General features: G+C 39.3%; 1 protein-coding gene across 2 annotated transcripts in view; it reads left to right on the forward strand.

Annotated features, from left to right (window-relative positions):
* Positions 1 to 9,148, forward strand: part of SLAIN1 (SLAIN motif family member 1) — a 50,696-nt gene extending 41,548 nt beyond the window's left edge. For both annotated transcript variants that reach the window (XM_066313421.1, XM_066313423.1), the window contains 3 exons: positions 1,648 to 1,812; positions 3,763 to 4,054; positions 8,043 to 9,148. In XM_066313421.1, coding sequence (XP_066169518.1) covers positions 1,648 to 1,812; positions 3,763 to 4,054; positions 8,043 to 8,118 — 533 coding nt within the window. In that variant the 3' untranslated portion in view covers positions 8,119 to 9,148. The remainder of the gene's footprint in view (positions 1 to 1,647; positions 1,813 to 3,762; positions 4,055 to 8,042) is intronic.
* Positions 9,149 to 21,541: the final 12,393 nt, after the last annotated feature.

The following is a 21,541-nucleotide window of genomic DNA, read 5'->3' on the forward strand; positions in this document are numbered from 1 at the left end:
TTCCAGGGATTCAAACCTTACTTTTGCTTTTCCTGCTGGACACACAGCCTTTCTGTTACACAGGTTGCTGGAGTTACATAGGCATCACATATATTAAAGTTACTGTCAGTGACTCCTAATAACTTGTATAGATAGAACTGTACTGTCACATCTTATTACTTTTCACTTGTTAGCAGCTTTAAGGATTAGAGGAGCTAATGATGGTGCTAAATAGGTTGTATATTTACGTGGACTGATCAACAGAGATTTCTAAATAAATCTGCTGTTCCTGTGAACTGAACTTGCCCTGTATGACCCAGGAGCTTGACCTCTGCCAGAGCAGTTCCAAGCAGTGAGCTGTGTTGTTCCTATGCATAAAACCAAAACACCAGTCTGGAAATGCCCTGCTCTCTGTGGGAGAGAGCAGTTGTAGCTGCTCATACAAGACAGGCACACCCCTGCTTTCTGTTGCAGTGTGAGAACCTGCCAGCCATTGGAACCTGTGTCAGGAACAGGAGCTGGTGACCTCTGTGCTGGCTGTGCTGCAGGAGGACATGGCCCACCTCGGCAGGGCACAGCACTTGTGCTTCTGAACCTGGCTGAGAGGCAGACCTTGTTTGTGACAACACTGATGTTGTCGATGACAATTAAATAAATACCCATGGTTTTCCCACAGCGGTGCTTTACTGAAGTGTGTCATGTCATAGGACCAGGTCCTGCAGTCTGTGCCTTTTTCCCAGTCCCTTCTGACTGTACAAAACTGAGTCTTCTCCCTTTGGGTGATGGCAGAAGAGACCAGAAGAGTTTTCCCTTAGATTAGCTCATGGTGGTGTGGTTGGGAAGCCACCTTGAGATGTCAGGAAGGTTTCAGTTTCTCTCTTCAAGTCAGCCGGTGTGAGTGGGATTGCAGACATCTTCTGACCTCTTAGACACTTTCATTAGCTGTTGTACCTGCCCCAAAAACATTTGGAACATGTGCAGTTTTCTTTTTGTGAAAAGCCCTACAGGAAAACCTGCTCTGAAAATGCCTACCAAATCAGGTACCACAAGTGAGGTAGGAGGGAGAAACACCAGATTTGAAAATTCTTATATCAACCCAGGGCTCCAAGCCACTGAACAGCATGAAGACTGCTGTTTTTGCATTTGGCTGCCTGTGGAAACTTAACATGCTATAACAAGGCTAGGTTCCGAATGGATTTATTTAGCACCTGACTGGCACCTGAAAGCAAGACTTCAGTCACTTAGGATGGATTTCTCACCTGTCTTTAGACATCCACAGAGCAAACAGCTGTGTCTGACTGCCAGTGCTGACTTGCTTTTGTATTCACTGCAAAGAAACAGCCACATTTAGGGCATGGTTCACCTGACCTACTTACATATCAGTGTGAAACTCATCATTATTTATTGTTTAAATCCTTGCAGTTCTGCACATATACTGCCTATTGGTGTCTTTAAAATCACTTGTGAATAATCATGCTGTTAGAATAGTCATAATGGTTCAATTTGAAGGCTGTCAAGAACATATTCATATTCTCTGGTAGAGCAAAACCTCTCTTTCTGTTGAAATAGTGTGTTATAATTCTCATTTTCTACAGAAATGACACTGAGGCTGTTTGTGTTTGTTGGAAATTCCGACCTGACTCTGGACGTTGTTCTCTTTTGCTCCAGACAAACTCCGCAGAAGCATGCCTAACCTTGCTCGGATGCCAAGCACCCCCACCATTAGCAGTACTGCTGGCTTTGCTGGTTCTCCTGTCACTGTGAGGAATAGTCAGAGCTTTGACTCCAATTTACATGGAGCCAGTAATGGGATTTCAAGGATGCAGTCGTGCAGTAAGTACCTGTGTTCTTCGGCTGAGCGCAAGGGATCGATAAAGTGGTAGAATACACATCCTGGTCGCTGATCCTTTGTTCTATGAAAAATTAAAAGCAAACTCTTCTTTCGCACCAGAGTTTATTGTAACTCGGGATTTTCAAAGTTTCTGTTTTGGAAAGCAAATTCTGCCACTCTTGTTATTGAAGGTTTCTTCACTTTTTTTTCCTTAGCCCATTTATCTTGTGCCAGCACTAAAACTGAAATAATAATAATAATAGTAATAATAAATACTACTATTATAGAAACACCTAAAATGCGGTTAATTCATGTAAACTCACATTTTTAGTTTTGATACTACAATTGGAAACTGCTTTTCTTGGTAATTTATACAATACAGGTTGTACAGTATACTGTGTAAACACTATCTTAAAATATATGACCGCTCTTTTACTGAAGTTGAACCACTTCTGAAGGAAATGCAATAAAGAAAGGGTTATATTCTCAAGTATAATATATTTATTGATTTGGGGAATTAAAATTGCTCTGTAATTGGTATAATTTAGGTGACTTCATGATGAGGGAATGAAAGGAGCATTGATCTAGTGGAAGAAATATTAATGTAGAATGTGGGCAAGATAGATCAAGATACAGACCCATCTTTTCTAGCACAGGGGTTGAGGTTCTGAAGTGGAAATGGGAAAAGTGATTTTCACTGGACATAGGCAGAAGCAAAGAGGAAAAAATAAATAGTTTGAGAAGAAGTGATTTAACTTATGCTCTCCATTTTCTGTGAGATTTTGGAGGGAGAAGTTGGAAAAAATGTAGCCTGTGAATGTTTCCTTTCAAATTTGAGCAGAAGTTACAAATGTCTTCAAAATAATTAAATTGCTTCTTTTCTGGAAAATATTCTTGACTTATGGGTCATTTTGTTGTATTTTTTCCTGCTTGAATATGAGAATGGAAATAGTTCAGGTTCCCATGGATTTTCATGGTTGTGCATTGAAAGTTTAATTTTGTTCATTATTTTCGAAATACATATTTATTTATGTGTTCATGCTCTTACATATATGTGTGTATAAATTTCCATTTTTCTGGAATACTTCTTATAAGAACATTTATAGTAAGTGGTTGTGCTGCAGTGTTTTTAGGAGCTATGTTATAATAAGAGTTCTATAACAATATATTGGCAGTATAGTTTAATTTAATCACTCCTCTGCAATTTTTCTGTGTCTTTAAATGGTTTAAAGATGTTTTCTTTTCAAAGAATTGAGAAAGGATTGCTCTAAATCTAGTGTCTTAGTTTATATGCTTCAGGCTTTTGACAGTTTGCTTTTGGTATGTGGCCTAGGAAAGTGATTCCTGCCAGATGCACACCAGAGGGCAGGATTGGGTAGAAAATTTATATATAAAGCTTCTGGAGCTCATAGCATTGATTTAAAATGATAGTTTACATAACATCAGCTGTGGAATATGCTGTTACATTCAAGACCTTTTATAGCCTTTTTATTGTTTCTATGTATAAAGCTTAAGCTTCTTTGATGCTTAATAATGCTTTAATGGAATGTTGTTTGAACAAGATGGGATTGTTGCAAGCCACCTCACAAAAATCGCAATCACCTAACAGTGATAATTTATACATTCATCAGTTTCTCTTGTTTAAAGCTCTAAGTGCGTAGGTGGATTTCGTGGGCTAATGGCTAATTTAGTCTCTTTGAGGGGAGAAAGAAAGATATATATAGATTGGGATTTTTTTTCAGGATGGGGATGTAACAGGATATTTTAGTTCAGTGCAATGTTACTGGGTACAGTATTGGATTCAAGAGGTTTTTCAGCAGTTTGTAATCAGCAAGTAAACTGTATAATGATGTGTTTATCCTTACTCAGATCGATCTAGAAATAAGCATTACTGCCTGGTCTTATTTGTTGCATATTGACCTTGTTGCTTCATTTTCTACCACTCTTCACAGTTCCATCACCAGGACAGCTTCAGCACCGAGTTCACAGTGTGGGACATTTTCCAGTGTCTGTCAGACAGCCTCTCAAAGCTACTGCCTACGTAAGCCCAACCGTACAAGGGAGCAGTAACAGTAGCAGTATCCCGGTGTCCAGCAGCTCGCAGCTGTATTCCAACACTGGGATCCCAATGCCGAACAAGACTGCTGGCCAAGGCGTTGTGGGGCGCAGCGCTCTTCCAAGACCATCACTGGCGGTCAATGGCAGTGGCATTCCCAGAAGTAAAATGGCACAGCCAGTTCGAAGGTGAGAGTTAAACAGGCCTCAGTCTCTTAGGCTTAAATTATGGAACTTTTTTACCTCCTGAATATAGAACTATAAAACATAAGTCTCTGTCTCCCAGTGCTGAGTCACTGAATGGGTGAAGATTGCTCGCCAGCAATAGTGACGGATAACGCATGCTGGTAGCCCCTAGGAAACTCTGATAATGGATTGTGTGTAGTCACATGTAAATAGGAATGGATTGGCCCCTGTGAGTAAGAAATCCAAACAAACACAAACCTCATATCATTAACTGATGTGGCTTACCTTCTCCCAGACTTGTGCCTGCTGCTATTTCAGTGTCACAGCATGAGCTAATTTTAGAGTGCTCATTTTGAAAGAGGTGCATCCCTGTTGTTGTAAATGACAGTAGTCTGTAAAAATGCAAGTTCTGCCATTACAGCGTTGTGAAGAAGGAAATGTCCTGGATAGTACAGGCTTGGGTTGAAGCAGCATCTTTTCAATTGCAGCTGGGAGAGAGTAGGCACACAGGGAATCCTGGAACATCACATAGTTACAATAAGCTGTACTGTTAAGCAAATGCAAATTTTTGCATGCAAAACAAGTGAGAAACAAATTCATCTTCAAATTATTTTTTTTTTTAGGTCAAGCAATAAAATACGCTTGATGGAAGAGATTGTGTTTTAATCACCTTATCATAGCTGGGAGTTAAATTCTTAGCTGCATGTTCTGTAATCAAGTCTTCTCAAGGAAAAACTTCTCTCAACTTGTGTTTACTTCTCCAACTAATTCTTCCATTGCACACATCCCTCCTCTTGTGAGGGCCTGCTGTGTGACCACCTCATTTTCTGTTGGATGAACTGTCACTCTTTAGCTCTCGTCATTTTTGTACTTTTCACTACCTACTGGCTACATCCAGAATAAGTTCAATTGTTCACATTCTGTCTTTTGTTGAGTTACTTGGGGATTACACTGATGTGACTGACAACAGATTTTGACCAACTGCGGTGAAACTTTGATAAAGAGCCGTCAGGTTCTTTCTTTGAAGAAGACTGTACTATGAGATTTCTATTATAACCTTCTTTGCTCTCAGCTGGAAGTTCTTTCAGTTAGACTTCTTTATAGTTGAGGGTTTTCTTTCCTTTTTTCTTTTTCCTTTCCCTACTTCATGTTCTTCTGCAGAGCTCTTAAATCTTTCATAGCAACATGTGAGGAAGCCTTTCTGGGTCATGAAGACCAGTCCCTTGCTATTTTGTAACTTCTCATACAACAGACAATATTAAAGAAAAACAGAATTAAGAGGTTTCTGTGGGAGAGTGAGACACTGTACTCTCAACACTGTTTTTATTAGAAGCTGATTCAAATCAGTAACCATGCTATTTATAATCCAGGAAGTCTGTGCTCCTGTCTCCTTTCCTTCAGATGTGCCTTAGCAGCATCCTGTGTTGCCATAGAGCCAGATCAGAGTTCACTGAAGATGGATGGTCTTTGCACTGTGGCAATGCAGAGTTCGTAAGACTCAAAAAGCACAGGTGGGCTGAAGCCTACAGTTCTTTAACACCCTCGTTCAGTTTTATTGATTCATTTGGAAAAATCGAGGTGGTTTCAGTTCATACAGACTTTTCTTGGAAGGAATTCAGTTGTCAGGCTTTTTCAGTGGTATTGTCTAATAAATAGTATTTCTGATTATCAGTTTAAGAGTCTAGCTACTTCCAAACTTGTAGTTGTGACTTGATTAAAAATAGAACGTCTTTTGTTTTTTTAAGTAAATCAGGTGTTCAGGGAGAAGTGGACACTCACAGAAAATCTGTCTTCCTGCCTTTTGCCAGACTGTTAAGTAGCCAAATTACTGGTACTTTAGATACTTAAAATTGGTTTTTAGACATGTGATATTGGGGTTGCATTAGGGAACTAAAATATTTACTGCACAGAATAAAACACTGGATAAGGAAGTGCTTTTAATAATTTGTAATATAAGGTCATAATAGCTGAGAGAAATAACTTGGCTAAATATTAACTCTTTTTTTCCTTACCATGAGAAGTTCAAGCAGTGTAAAGAAATTCTGATGGTGTTATCCATCTCTTCTTATCCTTAGATGTCAGACAGCACCATGTGGGGTTTTTTTATTTTTTTTCTTTGCTCCTTTTGAGCAAAGAGGATCCACACAACTCTCAGCCCATTCTGACTCCAATCTCGGGACTCCTTGCAGACTCCACCTTCCAGTTCTCCGTGTTTTAACCTTATGTAGTGTGAAGGGCAGTGGGGGCAGCTGCCCTTAGGACAGGGTGAGCAGGGACAGCAGGGCTGGCCTGCAGTGCCCAGCATAGAGCAGTGTTTATGGTGATCAGGGTCAGCAAACAGTTTCCAGGTAAGGCCACAGTGATGAGACAGGTTCCAGCTAAAGCCAGAAAGCCAGTCAGCATCTCAAGGTCTGGATCATGCCAGATACCAGGCACAAGTGTAGCAGGAATGTAAGCATACCTGTGGAGCCAGGGCTTGCTTATTCCTGCTGCCTTGTACTGTAGCCAGTTGGTGATGGAAAAGTAGAAATGCACTGCAGCCCCTCCAAAACCCTGTTATCTCAAACAACCTGATGTCATACAACAGCTTGTACTTGTTTGAAATGGTTTTCATCACTGGCATGTTGTTCTGTCAGTGCCCTGTAGCAGAGATTCACCTCTGGATACATAGAAGTATTCTTAGAATTATTTCAATTATTTTCAAGTTAGCTAGGTTTTTTGGGTTTTTTTCCCCCTCTCTGTTTCTTGTGGGCTGTTTGTTTGCTTTGTTTTTTTTTTTTAAGATTATTAAACATACTTTCTTCTTTTTTCTCTGGAAACAAAAGCATCAGTTGCAGAAAACAGCAGAGGCAGAGTATGTTCTTAGTCTCAAGTAACTGGATTTATATCAAAGAGAAATGATGCTGCACCAAAGTGGAGCTGCACAAAAGCAGCTTGGTTGAATTTAACTTTAACTAACTGTTTTTACTTAAGTGCAGTGTTTTTGCTACTAAAAAAGCAGTTGTAGCAGAGAGTTGAAGCTGCTCTGATGACTGACTTACCGACTGCCTGCTTTACAAGACGCCTCTGCCTTTTTACAGGAGTGTTTGGAAGGAAGAGGATGCATCAGTAACGTAAAACAAAAGCAGAGTAGTGTGAAAACAAGGCTTGAGGTCTGTTTTTATGTGCAATTGTTTCATAAAATTGAAACACACTTTTTTCAGCCAGATTGGGGTGTGAAAATATTATGGTTGTGGCAAATTAGATACAGAGCCTGCTATATTACTAGTAAGTTGGTAGTTAGATCAAGTCAGATAGTTGTTTTCCCTTTTTAGTTTTGCTTGAAATAGTTGCCTCAGTAGTACCTGGAAGGTTTGGAAGATGGTCGGTCAGGAAGTGTTTTGGAAGTCCTCACTGAGGTGTGAGAGATCAGCCCAGGTGTGAAGGTGGGGACCCAGGGGATGGTGAGTTCCTGTCAGGAGTTGCAGTGCTGGAACTGGTGGCTCTGGAAACACATCGTCACATGTCTTGTGACAGGTAAAAGAGGGTCTGGAGCAAAACTCGGTGCCATTCTTCAGCCAATAAAATTCTTTGCAGCTTGCACAGTATTTTTATAAACTGCTGGTTTTTCATGAGCATGCTAAGCACAATAGCTTCTTGGGAAGTGTTTCCAATTAGCTCTCTGGTGCCCATAGTGACAAAAATATGTTTTTATTGTCTTTAGCCCTGAAAAACCAAATCTTGCCATTTAGAGGCATCTCATTCATGATTACAATTACTCACTCAAATTGTTTTTACAAATTTTTCATGCTCTTCTTAAGTGGCCTTAATTTCACTATAGATCTCTATATGTGCATCAATATGTAGCCAGAAATACACCAGAGGAGTGTGTTTAAGCAAGCCCCAAAACCATTATCACTGCAGAAGTAAATGATGCTTTTCACCTTGATCTCTCACAAGAAATATGACCTCATTTTCCTTTCTTTTTCCCCCTGTCATTTGGTTAATACAGTTTTCTTCAGCCTCCAAAGCCGCTGTCGTCACTGAGCACGATACGGGATGGAAACTGGAGAGACGGTTGCTATTGATGAAGGATGCCCCTCAGCAGTGGAAGACACATAATGTGGATTTCATTACCCAGCTGGCTGGGTAACAGTGATTTGGAAAAGGAGGGTCATAGAGTATTATTTTCCCCAGGATCTTAATCTGTAACCATCTACAATGCCATGTCATTTTTTAAAAATGAACATCTTACCAAACACTAAATATTGCACTTAATTGGTTACCTGAAACAGCTGCATTGTTATCAGACTAACAATGGCAGTGTTGGCATTTGGAACTGAAGAAGGTATTATATATGTGCAAAATACAAGAATATTTTCTTGAAAGAACTGGGAGATTTTGCTTTTGGGCAGCTTTGCCGTATTGAAGTTCTGCGATAATTTATTCAGTGTAAAAGCATCACGCATTTTATTTTGAATTTTGGGGTACATATGTATGTGCTTGAATTTTTTTCTAGTGTTTTCAGTACATTTTATTTTGTATACTTAAGTTCATTTAAACTTGCCTGAACCTTGAACTACAGAGAGATAATTTAACTTTTTCTGTGCCATAAATAATATTTTTGGGGTAATGTACTTTTTTAGCTCTAGGAACATATCTTACAAAATCTTACCATTGGCAATACAAAGCAGTATATTTATGTTGCAGAAGCACAACAACAACAACAAAAAAGGTAGCATTCACTGGAAGTTACCATCCAGCTGGGTCAGCATGGTTTTGTTGGTCTGTCACCATTTGTTGAATCGTTAATTTATTGTCATAGTGTTTTGTATTTAAAATGGCAGCATAAATCACATTGCACTTACAAGGTACAGTAATCTCTAAAACTACTGTTGATTTTCAGTACTTTATTACAAAGAATAAAATTGTAATGTTTTATTAACAGTTGCTTATGGAAAATGAGTTTTAATGTGAATAAATCTTTTTGATAGATCTTTTACAAAATCCAGTTGCACTAATCAATGCTTTCTTATAATGGCATATGACTTAATATTTGATTACAACTGTGTATACTGCTGTTTTGGAATGTTTCAGGAAATAAAGAATCTATTTCAGCAATAATGCTCTTCTTCAGTGTGCAATGTAAATATTGTCAGAATTTAGCTACTCACATTTACTTAACTTCTGAAGTTTTTACTTAGCTTCTATAAAGGTTATGTTGGATTATTGCAAATAGCAACTGAGTTACCTGAAAAGTTATTTTTTAAAATTGTGGTAGGAAGCCATGGTATGCCTAGAAGACAAATATTTTTCAAATCAATCTCAAAGATCTTAAGAGACTTCAGCAATTTAATGTTTAGACCAGGTACAAGTGCAAATACGACTTGTAATGGGAAACAGAGAGTGTGTGCCTTTCACTGTGGCTGTATATTTGCTCTCAGTTTTTCTCTGCAGTTGCTTGAGGACCTGCTTTTCTGAGAAGGGCAAGCTAAAGTAAAAAGTAGAAGGGAAGTATTTAGTGGTGAGTAAAACTTTCATTATGCTGAAAAGTGATGTAAACTAGTGATGTAGGATCTCTGCACAGCATAGCATTGTTTAGCAGAAATAAGCAGGTGATTTTTCACACTGAAGTTCTTTTAATATAGTTAAAATCTTTTTTTTTTCTTTTCTGAAGAAACAGAACTGTTGAGGAAGCTATCAAGAGTAATAAAAAAAAATTCTGTCTGCGCAGGTAAGTATTTAAGCAGAAGTGTGCCAAACGCACACTGTTTGTTAGAAGCTTGAATTGTAAGATACTACTTTTAGTTAAAGCAGTTAGTCGTTTGTACATAATCTGTGGTTGTGGTGGAGTTCAGAGGCAGCTTGGGAGTGGTTTGCCTTTTGCCTATGAGAGAGAAGGAGTTCTGCAGCTCTCATGGCTTCTGGTGCTAGGGATCCAGCATAACCTTCCTAAAAGATGGATGAAAGCCCATGTCTGTGATTAGTTTCTCATTGATGACAGCCCTGGTCTCTCCAATTTGTTCCCTATTGCCAGGATTTTACCACTGTTCCTACATTATCTGGGACACCACAGTACCACATTATTTTCAAATTTTGAAGTAGGTTGCAGCTGTTGGATTTAATACCGAGTTGTACACAGGAGGGCAGTATATACTTCGAAGAGATTTTCTTTCTGGTAGCTAAAGCTTGTCTGCTTTCCAGACTCTGAATATTATGAGCTCTTTGAGAAGATCCAGTTGTTTTTCCCTTTTTTAATTACCCTGTTTCTTTGTAATACCATCATGTCAGGATTTGGTAACCTCACAGCTTTTCTGTTCTAAGTGTTTTTGTCAAGTATCTGTCACATTGGATGCCATCAAGCTATATGAGGAAACGCAAGGTGTGAGCAGCGGGATCTAAGACTCAACAGAATCACGTTCCTTTCAGCTATGGATTGTGGTACTGCTGCTGTTTGGTGGTCGAGCTGGCTGTCCTCCCTCAGACTGGCATCAGTGAAACGGGACTACAGCACAGTGTCACAGACTTCACCACAAGTCTCAGTGGGAGCAAACTGGGTGGAATATGCAGCACAAAGTCAATTCTATCAGGCTTAATTTTGTGAGAGGCAGAACCTCCTCCAGGACAATGGAAAACACAGTTACCTTTAAAAATAGATTCAAACTTAGTTTTTGCGATAAAAAAATAATTTCTAAGTGTAAGGGAGCTTCTGAAAACTCTCTTCTTTCTCTTTGTTTTTTCTCTTTTGGTCCATGAATGCAAATCGTACTCTTGCCTCCTTGTTGCTGCATCCCAAAAATCTTCAGTTCAAACTGTAATCTTGGGCTCACCTCTTGAGCTACTGGATGAGTCATGACCTTTTTCTCAAAGGTCTTTTCGCCTCTGTAGTCCCTGGGGATAAAACCTCTGTGTTTCCAGTCTTTGAGCCCCATTATCTGTGGCACTATGATTTTTCTAACAAGATAATATTCTGGCTAAGTCCTAAGTTTTGCATTGAAGATACGCATTTCTTTTTTTCACCTTTACATATGAAATTCATCCATGACCGCCTCACCTGAAGTAATCTTTGGCTTTTTAGTGGCTTCAGTATGTGAAACATGTCCAAAGTAAAACTGCTAAGATAATTTTTCTGTCTTTCTGCTTTGACAGTGTCCCTGCTTTGACCATTTCATGTATATTGCTGGTTTTCCCCTCTCTGTTGAAAAGAATTGTGATCTGTGTACTCTTTACAAAGCCATTCACACTACCCTATCCCCACTATTAGTTGCTCATTGAGTGTTGAAGTGAGTTCCCGTTTCAAAGTCCATGATGCTAGCCTTCACTGTGTGCGCTGCAAGAAAAGCCCCTGCTAGCTCCTTCTGTGTTGTCCCTCACTGCAGGGGATTGCTGAGCATCTCCTTTTTAAATTCACCATCAGATCCTTCTTAAAAGACTTTTTCTTTGCCATGGTGCCGCTCAAAGCAGGACAAACAAATTACCAGTATTGTCATCATCTGCTTTTAAGCCCGTCATTTTAAATTTGACTGGTGATTATTGCTGTACCTAAACTGCAGATTGTTGGAGACATAGACTGTTGTCTTTTTCCTTTGTGTTTTTAAGGTATGAAGCCCAGTAGAATTTCAGGCCCACCATTACAATGCTTGTATATTAATACACATACTAAAACCCAGTGTTTTCATACATAAAACACTGCTTAAATATCCACTGTAAATGTCATGTGAGGTGTCATAATTAAAAATACTTGGGGTAGTAGCACAATCACTCTTGAAAGCAGATTTGTAGTGTTTAATCTTCAGGCATGACTGACTAATTCAGAAATTCTCGTTAAAAAAGGAAGTGAGTAAGGCTGGGTGACTTTCCCTCTCACTGTTGAGGTGAAAAGGGTATGTTCTGTTTAGTCTGATTTAATTTTCTTTTTTCTATATGACCAGCCCATCTGCTCAGTCATCTTTCCCCCTTATCAATTATTCTACCTCTTGCACTCCCCAGATTCAAATGTTTCTTGTAATCTCTCTCAGTCCTTGTAGGTGCTCTTGCGGCTTGTGTGGCTGGTGCAGTTCTTGGCCATCCACCTGCAGATTCCCTCGCTTTATTCTGCTCCTCACTCCACCCTGAGGAGCAGGTTCTCAGCATATTTTCTGTCTCCATGAGTGGGACTTTCAGCTCTTACCTACCAAGGTAAGCAGTTATGCCTAATCTGAATTAATGTCTGTGAGTAGGGGTTATACCTCTGCACTTGGATGTGATCAGGCTGCCTGGTTGTTGCAAGGGGAATTCAAGGGATTATCTTTGACCTAAAGAGGCCCATGAGATGACGTTTCTACGTAAGCACTTCAACAATACTTTATATAAAGTATCTCATGGAAGGAAGGGAGTGATTAGATAAGCTTATTCTTGAAACCTCATTCCTCTTTTAAAAAACCATTTTATATAAACCATAATTATTTAGGTGACTTAAGCATTATGAGTCCCTTACCCATAAACAAACAAACAAGAATCCTTGGATTGATTTTGGCACAATCCAATTGTTGATTTTGGCACAGTCCTGGAATGGTTTTGGTTGGAAGGGAGCTTAATGATAATCTAGTTCCAACACCCCCACCACAGGCAGGGACACCTTCCACTTGGCCAGGTGTCTCCAAACCCTCTCCAGCCCGGCTTTAAACATATCCCGGGATGGGGCATCCACCCATCTTCCCAGGGCAAGTGTTGCTGTTCCTCACTACCCTCAGAGTAAAGAATTTCTTCCTAACATCTAATTGAAACCTATCCTCTTTCAGCTTGAAGCCATCGCCCCCTTGTCTTATTCCTATATGCTCTAATAAACAGTCTCCAGCTTTCTTGTAGGCTCCCTGCAGGTACTGGAAACCCCCAGTTAGGTTACCCTGAAACCTTCTCTTCTGTCACCTGAACAACCCTAATTTTCTCAGCCTTTCCTCATGGGAGAAGTGCTCCATCCCTCTAATCATGCTGGTGGCCCTCCTCTGGACTCACTCCAGCAGGTCCATGCCCTTCCTATGCAGGCATCCCAGGGCTGGACGCAGCCCTGCAGGTGGGTCTCACCAGGGCAGAGCAGAGGGGCAGAATCCCCTCCCTGGCCCTGCTGCCCACGGGGCTTTGGATGCAGCCCAGGACACGTTTTGCTGTTACTTGGCCAAAGGTTGGATTCAGTCATCTTGGAAGACTTTCCCAACCTTAATGATTCTATGACTGCATGATTCCTGCTTAATTCTCTAAAGAAGTAAACACGTTTCTTAATTCATGTGTTACCTTGAGCAGCTTATGGAATAAAAGCAGGCATAGATACCTATAAAAGCAGCTGGTAGTCTTATTTTTCACTGGTTCATGTGAACAATGGACAGATACATAGATATGGCTGTCTAAACTGTGGTAAGAAGTTTGAATGGTGGTTGAACTTTTAACTTCTTGCAGAGAAATATTTCAAAAGTGAATCTATCTTGACTTCTTAGAAGGAGAGAGAAGTTTGATTATCTAACACAGTCAAAAGGTTTGATTATCTAACACATTACCCAGATGCAGACGTCAAAATTGTATGAAACTATAGTTAGATAGTCAATAGATAGTGCTCACAGACTATTAAGTGACCTGTACATGAAAAAAAAATGTGACAAATACACAAAATGAAGGCATACTTCTGTTAGGTATTTCACTGCTTCTCTACTCAATTCAGCCCTCTTTGAAAAGGAATTGAACATCTGAAAGAGACTGAGCTGTGCAAGTTGTTTGTGGCTGGGCAGAAAAAAAAGCCTAGTGGCTCCTAAGCCTGGAGTAGGCTTGGCCATGCAGTGTGGATCAGCAGGGCAGATCCATTGCTCTGCAGTAGCCTTGTTGTTTCCCTGGAGCGCAGGTGCCCCCTGCACACCTGGCACCCAGATGCAGCCTTGGCTGCCCACTGCCTTCTCTGAAGGTACCAGAGAGGAGACATTCCTTTCCTGCTAAGATTGAGTGCTTCAAAGGGTCTCATTTCTGGAGCAGAGTGCAACTAGACAGTGATACTCAAACATGTTATTTTTGTTCTGTGAACATAGCTAGAATATAAGGTTTTGCCTTTTCAGACATGATCTTTCTGCTCTGTGGAAAGATCATGCATTATTGCTCATGCATTTATTGATGTATTTTTCTATTTTGACTATTCTTTTTTTAGTTAGAAAAATTAAAATAATATTTCTTCTGTGTTAGAAAAGATTGAAATAATATTTCTTCTTTGTTTCTGTTCACTTCTTGTCCCTGACATTCCTGTTGTTCCCCTAGAAAAATAAAATATTCCTTTGTCTTTGTGGCCAAACATATAGAAAGAATGAGCCTGCGGCCAAATTCCCTAACTGAGCTCTAGCAATCCAGCCAACCCTTAATACTTTGCAGTCTGCATGCAGATGTTACTAAACAAGGTATATTATTTGTATCCAAGACTGAAATTTTCAGTAATAAAAGCAGCAGATAACATGAAGAGGATGTCAACTGCAATACACCTAAGATGAAAATTTTGGAACCGTTTTTTTTTTTGCAGTAATAGGAAACAGAAAAGTACTGATAATGTTTCTTTTGCTTTTCAATCCCTCCTGCAGGAGGTTGTACTAACTTCAGTTTTGGAACCTTGATACATGCTTTTTCCTTTCCTATGAATTTCATTGAGCCAATACAAATGTGTTGAATTCAATTTTAGCAGTATGTTTAATGAATACTGACCTCTTTAGGAGACTTACATTGTTTCTAAAACTGAGATATTCCAGTACTAGCATCAGAGTATAATACAGTTTCTTTACATAATGTTGCTAATATTCTGTTCAGTTCCTTTAAAATGTAAATGTTTGAAATAGAAGTTCAGGAACTCAGAAGAACAAAGTTATTTAGAAGTACTGATATATTTTTAAGCCAAAGAAAATCATAAAAATGTGTTTTGATTTAATCCATGTTTATCTAGGCAGTGACTGACTGCAGTAAATTATGCAGCCCTAAGTAGGTATACATATTCAATGGAAAGGATTTTTCTATGTATGAAAGAAAAAAAAGAATCAGACAAAAATCTAGCTGTATCAATGGATTACTCTTCACTGGATCTGAATTCACATTAAGCAACCTACTTCTGCCTTATGAAAAGGAACACTTTTAGCACCTGATCTTTTCAACCAGTGAGAAACAGCATTGATGATATAAAATAGGCCCCACTTAATTTACAGATGCAGCTACTTGGATTGGTGCAGCTGGGCTCAACTACTTTAATTACGCTCTCATCTCGTGGATAAGTGCTGTCTGATCCAGAAGCTGTGTGAGTGTTAGTGGAGCTTATCTTGCTTCTGAAGACATCTTATTTGGCTCTTCCCTTGCAGGAGGAGATTTGTGGCTGGCCGGGTTGGGTGGAGGGACACCATGCATCTGCTGTACTATGTTCAGTACTATCAGCCTGGTAGCTGATAGCTGATAACAAACCTGTGGCTTTGTTATCCAGCCCTGTGGTTTGTGTGTGAGCTGAATTATTCTCTTTGATGAGGAGCCAAATGTAATTATGCAGAGTCTGAAAACGTGAGCATGCTTTTCTGAAGCATTGAGTACTTGCAGCCCCAACTGCATCTAGTTCAAATGGTAAGATTTTTAGCACTTCTGAAATCAGACACTGGTAAAAAATTGCCTTCCTGATACTGTCTTACTAAGGTTCCATTTAAAATGAAGTTTCATTAATGTATTTTCACAGGTCACTATCTTAAAGTTTACTCAGAAAGCAGTTTATAAAATTGAGTGAAAATGGCTTGGAACAAAATTCAGTGTCTGGGCATGGATATTTTGTACTCCTGTGGAATTCCAAACTCACTGCACAGAACATTCTGTTAAAAATAGTGGTTTAGATTGTTTTGCATTGTCAATGATCTGTTTTCCAAAGGAAACAGGAAGAAATGTGCTATTTATTTGGCAAGCTGTTCCAGACAATTGGGATGATCATTTTCCCTGGCACAAAATCTCTTCATGTGGAATTGAGTGTAATTGCCAATATTGATTGAAAAGTATCAAGTATTCATAAAAATCCAAGTTAACTTTATAATGTAGCAGAACAAAAACTACCCTTAAGGGACATTAACATAATGGAGGATTCCATCATGGAAAGCCTTAGCATCATTCCCAAGAGTAGAGTCACTGTCTCCATATAGATTAAACCAACAGTTTGCTCAAGAAATGCACATTCTGCTTCAAAATACAAATCACAGGTGCCTGTGGGGTTTACATAAGCACAAGCATATTTCCAAGAAAGATAGATGTGGAAATCTTGGAGTGTTTCAGCAGTGTTTCCGAACATAAACTGCTGAGAAGAGCCTTGTTTCCTTCTGCATCATTTCATAGCCTCACTCAATATCCTGTCTACTTTATATCCTCAGTGTGAACAATATATGATAAGATGAAAGGCAGTTTACATAAAAGCAGTCCATCTCCTTGAAGAGAACTTATGAAGTACATCTCCTGTATATTCCTTTAATCCTTTGTGAAGCAGTAAACGGCGGCTTTGCTCTCTCTTTTGAAACTTCTCCTTAATTCCACAGAGCGGTTAAGTTTGTTGTGAAATAGTTTGGGGTTTTTTCTCTTTCCTCTGGGTAGAAAAAAAGATATGGGAAAAACTGTCTCATGGCATGTGTTAGCCTGCGGATAGAATCACAAAGCAGTAGAATTTAATGCATTTTCTTGAAACCTCAGTAGTACCCAAAAACCTGCCTGACATGCTCACGCTTGAGTAATGGGATTAAATGTTTTTGCTCTGGTAGTGTCTGTGGGCTGCAAGCAACTTGGACTTCATGGAATAAAGCCAAAAGCCTTCTCCAAAGCAGCTGGCAGTCTAAGTGAGGGCATTGCCTAAGCTCTGTGCACCTTGTCATGTGAATAAAGCTTTTCCAGCTGCAAGTGAATTGCAGAACCAATTCCAAAACAGGAACAGTCAAGACAGTAAACTGAAAATCAGAAGACCTGGACTATATTTCCTGTACATTTTCTTTAAGGATCATTTTTGTGGTCTTTCATAATCGAGTTTCTCCTTATACAGTTCTTGTTTTAGCAAACTTACCATGTATTCCTAGAGTTATTGTTTAGGTTTTGTGGGAGCTACAGTGAAGCAAATAATTTTTGATTCCATTGAATACAGGTAGCAATGAAGAAAAGCAGCGGAATTACAGAATTCATCATCCAAATTTGAAAGTAAATTCTTGTACAGATATCTGCTGTGTAAATGGGGTTATTTTGTGTTATCAATGCATTTACTCAACGAGCAAAATCTCGGTAGCAAGTTTAGGAATCCATAAGGAAAAAATTAGGCACAGCTTGTTAAATTTTGGGGTTCGTTCTGTATGCTGATGAAGTTTTGCATTTTCATGTCATGCAAAAAATAGGACAAATGTAAGTAAAAGGAAAGGGGAGAAAGAGAATCAGAAATAAAGGTAACTGAAGGAAACAGCACTTGTTTGAAGACTAGGAAGCCTACCTTCCACAGGAGATACTGATTTGATACTGTCATGTGCAACAACAGTCAAAAAGCTGCAATGGGGAGCCACTGGATTTGTCCCTGTGCTGTTTGCTTTGAGCTGTAAACAGAGAGCTGGCTTAAAAGATCTCCGGAGACATCAAAAGCACTGATAAGTGCTACTTATCCTTAATCTCGCGCATACTGATTCTTTTCCTGAGGGACAGTGGATCTTCCTGGGACGTTGGAGAGGCAGGATGATACAGGTATGACTTGAATTCAGGTAGCAGAAAATGGAGGAAATACCAGTGTTTTCTGGTGCCCACTCTTACAGGTGCCAGCTGCTCATCCAGCTGTGAGGAGAAGGAGAGAGGATGGTAGAAGACTGAGACAATTGTGGTTCATCTGTGTTTGTTATTATATTACATTATATTGAGGTGGCTCACAAATGCAATAGTGAATCAGAGCATCTGGGTTAGAACACGTGATGTTCTGATAGTAGATATTAGTCATGCATGCATTGGCCTTTCCATCACAATCCAAACACTCTGGTATTCTGTGTGTTAAAATACCTAAATAAAAATACCATCCTGTTTTCTGATGTTCAGGCCAGGCAGTGTTAGTGCGGAGTTGGACCTGTTCAGCTGCTGTGCACCTGGCACTTGTCAGGAGGTAAAACTGGGATCAAGTCAAGAACAGGTTCCTGCCTTGAAGAGTTTAAAAGTCTGGAAAGCAAGGAAAAAAAGTAATATGATATTAAACAAAACAAACCATGTGTACTTTTATCGAGCAAATCAGATATGGTTTAGATTGTTTGTACTTGAAAGGGAAAGGTCTTTGGCAACTTTCTTTGGCATCCTCTTTTTTGGATTTGCCACAGGAACTGGTCTTGAAGTATTAGTTCTGAGATCAAGGACTCTGAGCCAGTGACCACACAACTGTGGTTATTCTTGAGCTGATGTTGACCCCTTAAAGGGGAAAGGAAGAGCAGGAGTGATAGCATCTATGATAACGTGAAAAACAGCAGAGGAAAAGGAACATGGTTCTGTTACTCGATGTTATAAAAATCTTGTGACACTCTTATTTTTTCCTAGTGTGTGAGGTTCTGTCCTGACTGGCCTCTTAACCACTTCTAAGCAGTTCCAACCAGGAAACTTCTGTTCTTCATTTGAATTTGCATCAGCAGAGGCTGAATGAGAAGAGATTAAGTCTAAATCTGGTGAAAACCTGTAAAAGAAAAATTCTTCATGGAGGAGTCTAGGGGTGGATCTGATTGTTGAGATGGGTGCCTACGTGGTACAAAATGTGATGCCTACCTTTGGCATTCCTGTCTTAGTTGACAATCCAAAATACAAAGTAAAGTAAGAAAGCATCCTGATTGCTGAGGGAAAAAGAAACACTTCAGAGGAGTGCTTCCATTAGGGCTACCTAATAAAAAAATGCTAATTAAATCCTTCCTTTTTTCTAGACTGCAGGTGCTTAAATTAAGTCTTCAACAGAGATGACTCTGCTCACTTGGGATTCACAACCACAAATCCTCTAATGAGGGTTGACACCCACATATGTTCTTTGAAGAGATGTTTATGCTGCTAATTAAAAAGGGGCCATGAGCCAACCCCTGGTCTCAAAGCCAAATGGCACAAGCCAGCTCATGGCTGTGCAGCTGAGGCTTCTTCTGGAACTAAATTTGTCTTGGAGAGAGTTACCTGAAGCAGCCTGAAAAAAACAGGGTGTGAACTATCATTTAAATATTGTGCATTATTTGTGGGCCTGCTGCTTAACCCAAATCCTGTCTCTCATATTTAGAAGTAAAGATGTGCCTTGAGAGACCTGGACTACCAGCCTTAAAAGAGCCTCCAAGACAACAACCCTCTCTGCAGCCGTCAGTGGTTGTAATGCTTCCTGAAGAAGTGGTAGACATATTTTATAGGTTCCAAAGGAGTGCCACTGCCATGAAGTTCTCTCAACCTCTTCTGTTAAACTGGACAGAAAAGACTACTGGAAACCTGAGGCCAGAGAGAGAGAATGCTAATAGTTAAGGGAAAGTAGATGCCATGTTGGTTGGGTTTGGTTTGATTGGTTGCTTTTCTCCTGGACTATTTCTGTAGATTAAACAGGTCTTAAATACAAGAATTACCATGCAGTTTAAATTATTACAGTTCCTTTTATTGGCTCTATTTCTAAAACAAACAAAACAAACAAAAAAACAACCAACCAAACAAATAAACAAACAAAAAAACACCCACAAAAAAACCAAACCAAACCGAAAGCTTGGGAAAATCCCCACTGTAAAGCAGGCATGGCAAATGTAGGTACAAGATGTAGATGCAGGCTGTAGATCACAGAAAGGATTGTGTTCAGCAGGAGAATCTGAAATGCATCTGTTGTAATACAGCATTTTTCACTGCTTTTTTCTGGAAGAGGCTGCAGCTGTTAGATATACTCAGCATTGCAAACCTTTATGCTGGTGGTAGCAACTAGCATCAGCAGACAGAACCTGTGGTTTCTGCCTGTTTGGGTTTTATTCCTGGACATGGCTTACAAAAGTTATTTCAAAATGTGACCAGAAGAGGGAAGGTCACAGAGGGAAAAATTACCATTCTTGAAATCCTAATACTAATTTCTTCAGTCTTTAATTGGTATACTTAAAGCTATAAGCCAAAAGAAACACACTTCTTTTTATTGCTCTGCAGATGCAAATTGGAACATAATAGCCAAGGGCAAATGCATCCATCCACAAATATTTTGCAAATACTTTTATGGAATACCTCTTTAAAAAGGTTGTGCTCATTTTCAGAGGCTTTCAGTGTGCTCTGGTTTTGAAAAGTTTCCAGAAAAAAAAATGTCTGCAGTTCATGTGTCCTGGAAGAAATCAAGGAACACTTTACAACCTGAAATGGTGTGGAGTCACCACCAAATCAAGCCTAATGCAATCAAGCTGTTGCTGAGCACCGGTTTTTGTCATCTAGCATGATCCCAGTTCTCTCTTTTGACTAGAACTCTGTGTCAGTGAAAATACCAATTGAATGTTTTAACAGCTAAAAACCAAAAGGGAACTGAAAAGCTTGTCTTTTTATTCTCTGTGGCTCTAACACCACTACAAGCACTGATAGGACATTGTGAATCCTTTTCTTTCTGAAAAGTAGAAGTTTCACATGTAGAAGGAAATGGAATAAATGTTGGCAATGAATTATTGTGCAATATAATTCTTCAGTTTTTAGCGGCTCCTATTTGAATCAAATAAACAGAAACTGGATCCATGTTTCTTACCATCCTAGAGCCTCCAGTGTCTGGAGTGTCTTTCATAACTGGCTTGGTCTCCTCGCTCCTGGGTGGGACATTACATACCGGGGTGAACATAAAACATTGCTGGGGTGACAATTGCAGATTCTGGAAGAGCATCTCTGCCAGTAAAATCCTCTGGTTCAATTGTTAGAATTCAATAAAGGGTTTAAGCTTATTTAATGCAGTACTGCTCTGGCTTTTTTTTTCATTTGGCTTGGCTTAGTATTCTTTGCTTTGTTTTTATGTTGATTCGACTCTATGTTGATTAAAATCTCTCCTGTTTTCTACAAGTTTACCCACTTATCTCACCACTGACCTCTGTGTTTAGCTGAATCTCTGGGAAGTTATCTAGTAATGATTTGAAGTGCTCAGGAGAGAGAAGAATTTTTCCCTCATAATGTTTTCTTTTGCTAATTGGTCTTTGCACTGGCAAAAATATGTGCCTCGTTTCTCACTTGAATAATGTAAAAGTCATTGACTATCATTTTGATCACTTAGGAAAAGCAGTTCAGGGAGTTTTAAGTCATGTGTTGTAACAAAGACAAGTTAATACAAATCCTCAGGCTTACAAAAAAAAGGTAGGAGGCAAAACTTCAGAAATTAACTGTAAAATGCCAGTAGCTAGAAAAAGGAATAAAGTGAGTGTCCAGCTCAATACATCTGATAGATTTTTATAGTAGCAAGAACTAGTGTGCTAGGAGAATCGTGAGTTGCTCTGAGCTTGTCATATGGCATGTCCTAACATCATCAAACATTCTTTGCTGCATTAA

The sequence above is a fragment of the Sylvia atricapilla genome, chromosome 2, assembly GCF_009819655.1.
Source record: "Sylvia atricapilla isolate bSylAtr1 chromosome 2, bSylAtr1.pri, whole genome shotgun sequence".
In the NCBI taxonomy this organism is placed as follows: domain Eukaryota; kingdom Metazoa; phylum Chordata; class Aves; order Passeriformes; family Sylviidae; genus Sylvia; species Sylvia atricapilla.